The sequence below is a fragment of the Halichoerus grypus genome, chromosome 14 (assembly GCF_964656455.1).
Source record: "Halichoerus grypus chromosome 14, mHalGry1.hap1.1, whole genome shotgun sequence".
Taxonomy (NCBI): domain Eukaryota; kingdom Metazoa; phylum Chordata; class Mammalia; order Carnivora; family Phocidae; genus Halichoerus; species Halichoerus grypus.
The window spans coordinates 70,908,152-70,920,920 of NC_135725.1; the positions used below are offsets into that span (position 1 = coordinate 70,908,152).

At 45.0% G+C, this 12,769-nt stretch overlaps 1 protein-coding gene across 4 annotated transcripts in view; it reads right to left on the reverse strand.

Annotated features, from left to right (window-relative positions):
* Window positions 1-2,712: 2,712 nt before the first annotated feature.
* The window catches only part of EPB41L4B (erythrocyte membrane protein band 4.1 like 4B), a 127,936-nt gene continuing 117,879 nt past the window's right edge, over window positions 2,713-12,769 (reverse strand). For all 4 annotated transcript variants that reach the window (XM_078061579.1, XM_078061580.1, XM_078061577.1 and 1 more), the window contains 3 exons: window positions 11,107-11,175; window positions 7,827-7,972; window positions 2,713-6,335 (listed from right to left, as the gene is read on the reverse strand). In XM_078061579.1, coding sequence (XP_077917705.1) covers window positions 6,266-6,335; window positions 7,827-7,972; window positions 11,107-11,175 — 285 coding nt within the window. In that variant the 3' untranslated portion in view covers window positions 2,713-6,265. The remainder of the gene's footprint in view (window positions 6,336-7,826; window positions 7,973-11,106; window positions 11,176-12,769) is intronic.

Below are 12,769 nucleotides of genomic sequence, written 5' to 3' on the forward strand. Positions count from 1 at the left end.
TTGGCCCTTCTGGCCCCTTGCTTCTGTGTGGTCCGCGGACCTGCAGCACGGCATCCCCAGAAAGCTCGCTGGCATCACCAATTCCAGGCCTCACTGCAGACCCCTGAATCAGGATATGCATTTTACCAACATCCCCAGGAGACCTCAGTGCACATCCAAATTTAAGAAGCGCTCCCTGGAGGGTGTACCTTGGACACACCTTGCCAAAATTGCTGCCTCTCCCATTATTTTGTTCCAGCACTTTTTGCTTTATATAAAGCTATATCCGTTATTTCTTGGGGCATCACAGAAGTAAGTTGAAATAGCAGGATCCCCACTCTCCAGAGAGGTAAACTGAGATGCTTAGAGCCAGAGCGGAAACTAGAACCCAGCTCTTGGGTTAGATTCAGTCCTTCCTCCCAGACTTTTGAACTGTGTCATCAGCAGAGACTGCTAGTGCCCTCGCATAACCTAACCCCTTCAAAACTAGGCAGCTGGTTTACCCTGTTTCCCTGCAGCAGGCCGCACAGACCTTGGCAGGACCACACCATGCCTGATGACCGCCCCAAATTCTTCATTTTCTCAAACCTATTCCTGCTGCTTGCAATTCACTGTCGCTTGTTTACTCAGCCATTTATCCACACCACATACCTAGAAGATGCTAGGTCCTGGAGTTCTTTTGATGATTTTGGAGTGATAACTGCTAAACTGTTTTCTGTTAGAAAACATGGACAATTCCTTTCACGCTGACATTGCAGAGCCAGTATTTTAGCCTGCTTTTTCTATTTCTTTTTATTTAATTGCATAAACAAAGAAAATTATTATGGAGGCAGAAGAGCAAAGAGGTTCCAAAAATGGCCCAGACTCTGTGGAGTGACGTATGAGTAACCTCTGTGAAGGCAAGGAAGGTTAGGTAAGATGACAGAGGTGAGGCTCAATAGGGTTTGATGCGATAAATGGCATGAATGAATATGCATAAGATTATGAAATACAAATATTCAAAAAAGAAACTAGTGATCTCAATCTCTTTTGAACCATGGGAGATGGGAGATGGGGCTGAAATAGTAAAAAGTGCTATGTGACCCAGAGGTCAGGTGTTTGCCTTTGTGTATCAGGTGACACCGATGGTGAATTGTCCAGCTGAAGTTTAAACATGTTTAGCCTGACAGGTGAATCAGATGTAATTCATGAAAAGCTTGGGCCTCACTAGGTTTCCCGATACACCAGTTCTTACAAGAAGTAGATCCGATTTATTGTTTGAAAAAAGATGAACTGTAATTACTGAAGAAAATCAAAACAAAGAGATTTCTTCCCCCCAAAAATAGCTTTGCAATGTGTAACATTTTAAAATATAAAAAGCCAATTGAAAAATCTAACATGTAATTCTTTAAAAAGAAAAAAAGAAAGAAAAACTCATTCTTAAAAATTGCAGTTCCTTTCTTTTCTTTTCTTTTTGTTCCTGTTCACCAAGAAAGATATGGTAAGTTATAAATGGACCGACATTTAGCAAAAATCAATCGATCAATAAAGCAAGCATTAGGCTTCTGATTTCAATACGGAGTCTCTGGTTTTAGAATCTAAGCTGTTATCTTTCACTTTCTTTTTTTATTCCCTTCATTTTAATTACGATAATTAACAGTGATGGTGCCAGATAGAAGGCCAGTGGAAACCAGGTCATTCTTGCAGTAAATTGGCCTGATAAAACCATGTGGGCTTTTTTTTTTTTGTAAGGGATGTTGGGGGGTGGTGTTGGAGGTGGGTTTGCAACCACAGCCTAAAATGAGGCTTGCAGGTAACCTGTAGATTTCAACTATTCAGAACCTGGGGTTCATGGACTCAAAGGGGACCACAGATGGGCTTCCGGGGTGGTGTGAAGACCTTATGAAAGTGCTGGAACATTTGATGAATGGGTTTTTTTCTAGGGAGAATACCCATAGTTGTCATCAGTCACTCAGTCTGCATGCCTCGTGAGGGCCTTGGAAACTACTCTGCTTCTCAATTCCCTGCTGACTTGGCTCTTCCTTTCACGAGGTTCTCTCACATTCACTTAAATTACCTTTTGGGATTTTCTTAGTGTTTTTTTTTTCTTTTTAGATTTTTTTTTTTAAGTAATCTCTACATCCAACGTGGGGCTTGAACTCACAATTCCAAGATCAAGAGTCGCATGTTCCACCAACTGAGCCAGCCAGGTGCCCCTCTTTGTGTTTTCTTGTAAGATTTGAGCCCTGGAGGGAGACCTGTTCCCACTCTCAGGACATATTCCCCTCTGTTACATCCCAGGTTTTGCAGAGACCCTCTGCTCCCCAGTGATGTGAATTCACTGAGCAGCCAATCAATAGTGTGGTTTTCTCCATAGTGCACATTTTCTGGGGAAGCACTTTCCCTGAACATTCAGAGACTGCTGGCTGAACAAGAGCCGGCTATTCAAACAAGAACTTGGAGATGCACCTGAGTTTAATTTCATTTTCATTTTTTAAAGAAAGACAGCACTTTTACTTTCTCTTCTCATCAAAACCATTTCTCTAAGATAACTTTTTTTCTGTTATAAAAACTCCCCCAAATCAGTGCTATATTACAGCATCTAACCAGTAACAGACTTACCCATTCTTCTGACTGCCTGGTATATGTGATTTCTTTCTTTCTTTTTTTTTACTTTTGGTTGCCATATGACCCCGCTATATTCCAATCTGTTATATACCCAAGAGAGTTGAAAACATATGTTCATACAGAAACTTGTACATGAATATTTATATTATTCATAATAGCCAAAAAGTGAAAGCAACCCACATGTCTATCAACTGATGAACAGATAAACAAAATGTGGTATAGCCATACATTGGTGTGTATTATTCACCCATTAAAGCAATGAAGTACTGATACATGCTACAACATGGAGGAGCCTTGAAAACATTGTGGTAAGTGAAAGAAGCCAGTCACCAAGGACCACATATTGTATGATTCCATTTATAAAATGTCCAGAATAGGCAAATCCATAGACAGAAATCCATAGACAGAAAGTAAATCAGTGGTTGCTAGGAGGTAGGAAGAGGGGAGAAGTTGTAGTGACTGTAGATGAGGAGTTTCTTTTTGTAACGATGGAGATGTTCTGGAATTAGAGAGTGGTGATGTTTGCATACCATTGGGAACATACAAAAAAAAAAAAACCCGCCAAACTGCACACTTTAAAATGGTTGAAATGGTGAATTTCAAGTTTTGAAAAAAACTGAGGTGGTGAAAGAAAGATAAAGATCTCAGAATATTCCTGTGATATTTTGGGAATACAAAATTTGGGGTGCATTCAGATGGGATCTTCTGAATGCTTTAGGACCTAGTTTTTAAATTCTTCAAACATAAGGATCTTCTCTGCAGTCTGCGATCCACAAACTCTGTGAATTGCAGGACTCCCAGGCCCCCTGTAATACCCCCCTCATGCCCACCAGGAGTCTGTGGTCCACAGTTCGGAGCCCTTGTTCTGGCAAGATTATGTCAATAAGCAGACCCCCCCGACTCTCCCCCAGACATAAGGTATGTGTTGTGTGACCGTACGGTGCTGTTGTTCTGTGTTAAGTATATAAAAAAGGTAAACCAATTCTATCAATTTATTTTTGTCCCTATGAATCCACCCAACACGATGTCATCTCCTCAGCTCACCATGTCGGGCACCCGTCATACATTTAAGTAGGCAAATAACCAGGACAACTGCTGAAACAATGGAATCCTCTTGATTTTACTGGTTAGAGCTGAGCTGCCAAAGGTACTGGGTTTTCATATACAGTAACAGCCAACTTGTTGGGATCAGACTTCCAGCGACATCGACTTCTGAACATCTCTGAACCCAGGGGGATGTGGGGAAAAAAGCAGGAGGCTCAGAGCCTCCTGAAAACAGCGTACCAAAAGCCCATGCACCCCTCCTCAGAAGCAAAGCACACCTGACACATAGGTCATACTTGGTTCCCTGGCTTCTCCAAGAAAACTTCCTTCTGCCCCGGAGGTTTCCATCAGAGAGCAGGAAGTGAAGAGCAGAAGACTCAGAAAGCAGGTTAGGAGGAGGGTGCTGGATTGGCAAGAGGTTACAACCCCAGACACAGATAGCTCCCCCATCTTGTACAGGAACACATTTTGGATTGTGTGCACGAGATAAAGAACAGGTAAAGCTATTTTAAAAGTATAGCCAGGGGTCATATAGTATGGGGGTAAAAAGTCCCAAACACCACAAATGCCCCAGATGGCTTCACTAATAGAGCAGGAAGCAGTAAAATTCATCAGTGAGAACAGCACAATAGTCTGTGAAAGGCAAAGCCAAGCCCTATGTATTTTGATAGCTCCTGATGACATCACCGCACCACACTAAGGTACAAAAGGGGCTGATGTTTATAATGATGACCATGACTCATCAAGAAAAGGTTAAATACTCTCCAGTACACTGTTTACTAAGGCAGGGAAGTGCGTAATGCATTTTAGAAAGATTTCCCTCAAAAAACTATTAAAATTTTAAAGATTCAGCACTTAAAGGGTTAATCCTCCGTTATCCGAATATTTACTTACATACCTCATTTTACAACAATGCTAGTAAATGAGGCATTACATTTTTTTTTATAATCATTAGTATCAAATTATTGGCACCATTCAGTTTTAAGGATAGGGACAGGAGAGCAAACTATACAATACAACATAAAAATACAGTTCTGATACAAATATACGAGATCAATTCCACTTAACAAGTGGTCATAAGAAATGGATGGACATTCTACGTACAAGGAAATACAGCTAGTAAATCATCACATGGAAAAGTGCTCAGCCTTGCTAGCAATTAATGAAATAAAACAACCTTTCAAGAACAACTATACACACCTATTAAACTAGCAAAAATAAATTAAAATGGCAAAACCCAATACTGGCAGAACTACTGGTAAGTAGAAATGCTTATACATTGCTGGTGGCATCATAAATTGTAGAGGGATTCAAGCATTCAGAGGGAATAGAGGAATTGAACTAATGACCTGTAAGGTCCTTCCAACCCAGAGACTGGATCTTTCTAGAAAGCAATCTGGCAATATGAAACAAGAGCTATAAAATATTTCATGCTCTTTGACCTTGTAATCCCTCTTTGGAGATATTCCCAAGGGAAGAATCCAAAGGAAGGAGAATTTTTTTTTTACAAAGACATTCATAGCAGCACTATTTATAAGAGTGAAAAATTGGATATAACTCAAATACCTAATAATAGGGAGAAGTGAGGTTAACCATGTTACATGGATATACAGACATTTAAATTGGTGAGAGCAGGATCTGTGTTGGAAAGGGAAGATATGTGTGAGGTGGAGAAGTACAACCAAAGAGTATGTACACACCGATCACAGCTATGAAAAAATGTGTGCATATTCATTGAGAGCTCGGGTAACAATTTAGAGGGCTAGTCTGTGCTGAGGCGGTGCCTTTATTCCTGCAAAGTTGTTTAAGTGCATAATAAAAATTTAAAAACACATTTCTTGAAACTATATAAAAAGAGAACAAAGTGTCATCTGGTCAAGGTTCTATCAACAGGACAAGAATATCAACTTTAGAAACAATTTTCCTTTATGGAACACCCAAATGAATCTTGATATTGAATCATTTTATCCTCGTAAGGATTTTTAGACAATTGAAGCTATAATTTCCTACTTCGGGTTCAGTGAAAAATTCTGTTTATCCCAAATAATATCATATCCAATGAATCCACAATTTAAATTGTATTTCAGATTTCGCTGAAGGACTTCAATCCTTTCTTGTGTTACTTCATCGATTCATGTCTGAATAAAAATGAGTGTTAAGGACTTTATAAGATCTGTATAATTACCAGTGTCAATGAAAAAACCAGCAGTAAAGAATTATTCTCTCATTAAAAATGACTCTTTAACAAACAGTCGAAGCTTGGTACAAGTTTCAATCATACAAAATCATGGTTGAGACTGATAGCAAAGGATTCCGTGCCATATTAACCCCTGTGGTTATTAATATAGACACACAGGTAGTACTAAAAAGGGAATCCCATTTCCCCATCTTTCTTCTCCTAGGCTTCCCAAATCCCATCCCAACTATACTGAGTAGCAGAAAAACTCTAATACTCAGGAGACAGAAAATAACTTCTCCCATAAAAGTCAAGCCAGAAGTTGGCTTCAACCAACCACCGAGACCTGGGTGAACAGAGCACACATCTGTGTGTTGTGCCGGAGTGAGCACACAAAGCCCGAAGAAAGAAAACGGACAGAAGGCACCATGCCGTCCTCCAGGCAACAAGGGGAGAATTTCACAGTTCGGTCATCAACAGTCTTTTCATCATTTTCTCTCTCTCCAGTTCCTGCCGGAGCGTCTCTGCACTGAAGAAAAGTAGGTGACAAAATAATGAGATTCCACTAAAAAAATGACAAGAACGGTGTCATTCCCCCCGCCCCCCACCCCGGGTCTTCTTTCCTGACCTTGGTTCTCGACTTTCCCTTTCAGGCTCCTTAAGGATCCCCGACATTTGCTAGCATTACAATGACCTGAAATTGTCTGGCTGCCTACTGGGTCCCCCCACCAGACTGAGAGTTCCTCAGGGCACTGCTCCCCAGAGGACTGACCATATAGGTCATTCATCTCTGAAGCCCCAGAGCCAAGCATAGGGACTGGTACATAGCTGCGTCTCAGTAAAGGTCTTCTGAATGAGCGGGAACATGTCCAGGGGTTAGATTTCTTTCAATCATGCTCTAAATTGGTTTCAAATGCACTTTCTCCCAGAGTCCTCTCTTCCCCATATTTTATTTTATTTTTTAAAAAGATTTTACTTATTTATTTGAGAGACAGAGCACAAGCGGGGACGGGGGGGTGGCAGAGGGAGAAGGAGAAGCAGACTCCCAGCTGAGCAGGGAGCCCGATGCAGGGTTCGATCCCAGGACCCTGGATCACGACCTGAGCCAAAGGCAGACGCTTAACCGCTTAACCAACTGAGCCACCCAGGTGCTCCTCCCCCATATTTTAATAAACAAACTGCATGAAATAAAATTGGCTGCTTTGAGGAGTTGCCTCTGACTTCTTGGCCCTCAGGCCCCATTGCCTAACTATGGGATCTCTCTCCATTGTTTATGTACATGCATGCATGCACACACACGTGAGTGCATGCACACACACACACACACACACACAAGAAGTATACATCTAAAGCACAATCCAAGTTTTTAAATAATCTCATACAGGGTAGAAATCTGTTTCTACTGTGACCAACAAGTAAAATCTGGCCCCAACCTCCAACCTCATGGGGCTCTTGCCCTGTCATTCATTCCACTCTGGCTACACTAGCCCTCTTACTCCTCCTTAACCATCCCCAGCATGCTCCATCTCCGAGGTCTTACCACTGGCTGTTCCTGAGTATACTCCTTCCCCAAATACCTGCAGCCTGTTCCCTCCCCACCTCAGGTCTCTGCTTACAAGCCACCTCAATGAGGCCATCCCAGCATGCCCTATACCCTTCTTGGTTTCATTTTGCTCCCTAGCTTGTCACCGTCTCTCTCTCTCTCTCTCTCTCCCTCATTCTCTCTCCCTTCTCTCTCACACACACAAACACACACACATTTATTTAATGTCTGTCTCCTCTCCCCCAACACTAAATTGTAAACTCCATAAAGGTAGGATTTCTCTTTTATTTACTGTATATCCCTAGGGCCTAGAATACTCTCTAGGCTTTGTTAGACACTTGAATAAATATGTACAGAATAAATGAATGAAAGAATAAATAAGAGGCATACAGATGTCACAGACACAATGCAACTGGAGCCTGTGCCTGTTTTCCCTGTCACCACAGTCCCCTTCCTGTACCTGCTGACCTCACTCACCTGGCTGCCAGAGAAACAGGCTTCCGAGTGGTGTAGATGGTCTGCACTGTGGAGATGGTCTCTGTCAAAGGCCTCAGGGTCACTGCTGGAATCAGTGGGGAAGACTGGCCAGGACAGCATGGCAATTTACTGTCTCTAAAGTCCGCCTGGAGAGGAAACAGAAAAGAGGAAATCAATCTCAATTTGGGTTCCATTTTCACACTGTCAGGGACTCCCTAAGCCTTACCATACAGTTCCTGTTATTTTTTAATAATAGCTTAAATCAATTACCACTTATTAAATGATTTTATTTTGTGCCAGGCACTATGCTAAGCACTTTACATATATCACCTCTTGACAATCCTTAAGGTAGAAGTCATATTTCATCACATCCGACACCATCCATTATAAGAGCCACCATTTTTGCATGTGCCACAGAGAAAGAAAAATGTGGCTGTTTAAACTTTGTCACACCCGCTCATGTAATGAATGTTCTGATTTCAGAGATTTTTTTTTAAATTTTTTAAAAAGATTTTATTTATTTATTTGACAGAGAGAGAGAGTGAGCACAAGTAGGCGGAGTGGTAGGCAGAGGGAAAGAGAGAAGCAGGCTCCCCGCTGAGCAAGGAGCCTGATGTGGGGCTCGATCCCAGGACCCTGGGATCATGACCTGAGCCGGAGGCAGATGCTTAACGGACTGAGCCACCCAGGCACCCCTGATCTCAGAGATGGGAAAGGTGAAAAAAATGCATCTCTTAGAGCTGATTTTATGAAAAAGAAAAGTAGGGCTCAGAGAGGTTAAGTAATTTTGCCAAGGTCACACAGTAAGTGTTAAGAACCAGTATTTAGGACCAGGATTAGCTGACCCCATACTTGGCGTTTTTCACCACTATCTCAGTGCTTCCCAAAGTACGGTCCCCAGGTCCATATTATCTTGAAACTTGGTAAAATTACTGCCCTTGAGCCACTCTTGCCCAGTTCTTAAAAGTCCCAGTGTGGTTTCTGACATTGGCTTCCCGCTCCATCTTGGCCCCCAGCTTTTCAGGAAGGGCTTCCCTGGGTGTCTCATAGCACAGCCAAGCCTGGGCAGGAGGCCAGAGGGCCTGCCACAGACCAGCTGAGGGAAGTGGAACCAGAGCTCCCAGCTGGGGAGCCGTGCCCAGGGAAACTGCAGGGGCAGGATGAATGCAGGGGAGTAGCATTTAACAGCCTGGCCCAGCCCCTGTGTCTCTGCCTTCTGGGTCTCTTCCAAGGCAGGTGCTAGAAGCAGCTCATGACCTTAGAAATGCATTATTCTAGGAACCTGCTTTGCGCCTCTGCCTGGACTGCTGGACACCTTCCTACCTCTGTTCAACCTCTGAAAGCTGCACCAGCCACTGCTCGCTCCCTCTCTGTCCGTGCGGCTAAAGCCGCCTCAGGTAGTGACCATCATCCAGCTCACAAGATTGCACTTTTGGTTACCCCTAGGCCCCCCACAGCCCACCTCACAGATCCTCCAGACTGGCCAGGAAGCCTCCGGAAGGAGCCTCGGGGATCACTCAGTTCTAGGAATTACAAACTCTGATCCCTAGGAGGAGGAGAGGGTGAGGGGAAAGAGGAGGTGACCCCAGACTCCCCACTTCTGCTCCCTGCAGCCACTCAAACAGTGAGTTATGCAGAAGCCTTCATTGAAAGGAAAGACTTGCAGCTGAAAGAAGCCTGAACATCATCGAACTCGCCCATTTTGCAGATGAGGAAACTACAGCATTTAAATGTTTAATATTTAGACAATTTGCAGAGCTTCAATCGGCAGCCCGGTACACAAAGGGAGGTGGGGACATGAAGCGAGTTGTCATGACTCCCTGCTCTCATTAATTACACCCCTGCCTCTCTGGCCTTGAGAAACAACCACCATACTTGACATTTCTGGGACATTCTGTGGTTGGTCAAGTTCTGCCAACTTCTTGATCCCTTTTGATCCTTGCCTTAACCGGATACAAGGAGGATATTCATGTTACTATTTCCACTCAAATAAGAGGAGACTGGCGCCAGGACTGGAGAAGTGACTACCTAAGATCACACCATCATCAAGATATACATCCAACCCCAAAGAATTGGAGACAGGAACTCAAACAAATACATGTACGCACATGTTCACGGTGGCATTTTTCACAACAGCCAAAAGGTAGAAACAACCCAAAGACCCACCAGTGAATGAACAGATCGACAAACTGGGGTACACATATGCAATGGAATATTATTCCACATAAAAAGAATGAAGTACTGATATATCCTACCACGTACATGAGCCTCAAAAACATGATACTCAGTGAAAGAAGACAGACAGGCACAAAAGGTCATATATTCTATGATTCCACTTATCTGAAATATTCACACTAGGGAAATCCACAGAGACAGAAGGCAGATTTGTGGGTGCCAGGGGCTGGGGGGGGAATAAGGAGTGACTGCTTCATGGGAACAAGGTTTCCTTTGTGGGTGATAAAAATGTTTTGGAACTAGAGATAGTAGTTGCATGACTAAATGTAGTGTCACTTTAGAATGATTCATTTTATCTCCCGTGATGCTCACCTCAATAAAATAGTCACGAAAAGATGCAGGCCCCAAACCCTAACTCCTTCCCAACCTCACAGAGTTCATATGATTAAAAAAAGCTGCCGGGGCACCGGCGTGGCTCAGTCAGATGAGCGTCTGACTCTTGACGCCGACTTAGGTCATGATCTCGGGCTCCTGGGATCGCCGACTTAGGTCATGATCTCGGGGTCCTGGGATCGCCGACTTAGGTCATGATCTCGGGGTCCTGGGGTCGCCGACTTAGGTCATGATCTCGGGGTCCTGGGATTGCCGACTTAGGTCATGATCTCGGGGTCCTGGGATCGAGCTCTGTGTCGGGCACCAGGTTCAGGGGAGAGTCTGCTTGAGATTCTGCCTCTCCCCCCACCTCTAGTTCTCACTGTCTCTCAAAATAAATAGATCTTTTTAAAAAGATTTTCTTTCTTTATTTGAGAGAGAGAGAGAGAGAGCGCACACAAGCGGGTGTGGGAAGGAAGAGGGAGAGGGAGAAGCAGGCTCTCTGCTGAGCAGGGAGCCCAATGCAGGACTCGATCCCAGGACCCTGGGATCATGACCTGAGCAGAAGGCAGACACTTAACCGAATGAGCCACCCAGGAGCCCCTCAAAATAAATAAATCTTTAAAAAAAAAAAAAGAAGCTGCTGACATTGCCGTCTCTGGCATGCCACAGAAAAGCATGCCACATGGGAACAACATTTTAAAACACAGACCTGTTTTCTGAATCTACTTACGGTGAACTGTGGCCCTGAATTGAAAGCATCAGGAAATGGGGTCACTGGATCAACCGGGAATGTTTTTATCTTCAAAAAAGAGAAAGACAAGAGGGTTACTTTCAGATTAGAAAACGAAGGTTTGAGATCTTTGGCAGTGCACTTTTAAAACCGAACTGAAGGGTTCAGGGGAATAGGCGCAGAGCCCTCACTGTCTGTATAGGGAAACGTGCAGAAGGTCCCTGAGGCCTCTTGGCCAGTGCTCATACCTGTGCCAATCCTTGTGCCGTAGGGCCAGGACCCTGCAGGGATGACCGGCAGCAGTCCCGTGTTTGTAGGGCACCCCGTGCTTACCTGGCCCTGGAACTCCTTTCCCTGGAGGCTGTGTGGGCCTCCTAGGCATGCTGGGCCCTATGCATGGCCTGATCCACACAAGGCCATGATCAGGGTGTGTAATGAGGCAGGCCAGAGCTGCCTGGGTGACCACTGCTGGGGGGCATGGACTAGAGGCTGCTGACAGCCCACATCCTGGGACACAGTCTATGACGGTGGACAGAGTACCAGGAGGCTCGCACTAATTCGGCCAGAAAGCGTTTCCTGTCTATTCCCTTTAGTTGTTGGACTCCCTGTAAGTCGTGGGACACGGGGGCAAACCTTGGGCAAGCCCCTGTAAGCATGTGAGAATCCTGCCACCGAGGCCTTGGGGATACAAGGCACTGTGATCAGAAGTGTCCCATGCCGCGGGTAGCTGCAGTACAGGGCTGGTCTGAAGCAGGGGGGGTGAATGGCCTGATCAGATCTGGGGGGGGGGCGCGAAAGGAGCCTCTGCTTGCATTCCTTTCTCTTTGGTCATTTTGTCTTTGGCCCCCGGAGGCCTTGGGGAATGTGGAGTACGCTTATGTCTTTATACCAGCCTGGAGGACTGCCAGCAGGCCCAGGGGCCTAAGGACTCTGGTACTGGCTTTGGCTGCCCCCCCCTCACCCCCACCCAGGGCACGGAAACTGCCCGCCCGGGGAATGCACGCTCTGCCACCAGAGGGCGGCAGCCTGGACACGGAGGCCACCGCTGCCCGGGCCGCGGCTCCTGTCTCTCCCAGGGGCTTGTCTGTGGACCCTGGGGTAGTTATTTGATGCTCTTGAGTCACTCCCATGGGGGTTAAGGTAGGGGTGAGCAAGAGCACATCAGAACAGACCCAGATCCGCTGAGGCTTTTCTGAATGGGTGGAGTAGTTCTCAACCAACCTGAGAATGACCGTGTCTCTGCAATGTGCACGGAGATGCCCAGTCCACGCCTGCTCCCCTTCCCCAAACTCTCTTTGGCCCCTTTAAACATCTCAGAATTCCCAGAATGGGCCCCCAACTGCCTTAAGACTCAGGTGCCAGCTCAGATCGCTGAGTGCTGGGAGCAGTGCCGGCCACAGAGTGAGAGGACCCAGGGGAAGCCCACGGTGCCTTCTCCTCCCATGGCCTGGTGGTTCAGCGTGTGGGCCGACACCAAGAGCAACGTGAAAAGTCACATTCAGGTAAGACTCTCAGACCATCGTGAAGTAAAAGGGAAAAGAGGTTTATTATTGCTATTAAAGAAATGTGAACATTGGCAGCTTCCACGAATGATCCTGTAGCTTCTCTAGATAAGACAAAAATCTCTCCCAACAGTTACACTCTGCTGCTCGGCTGTGACAAA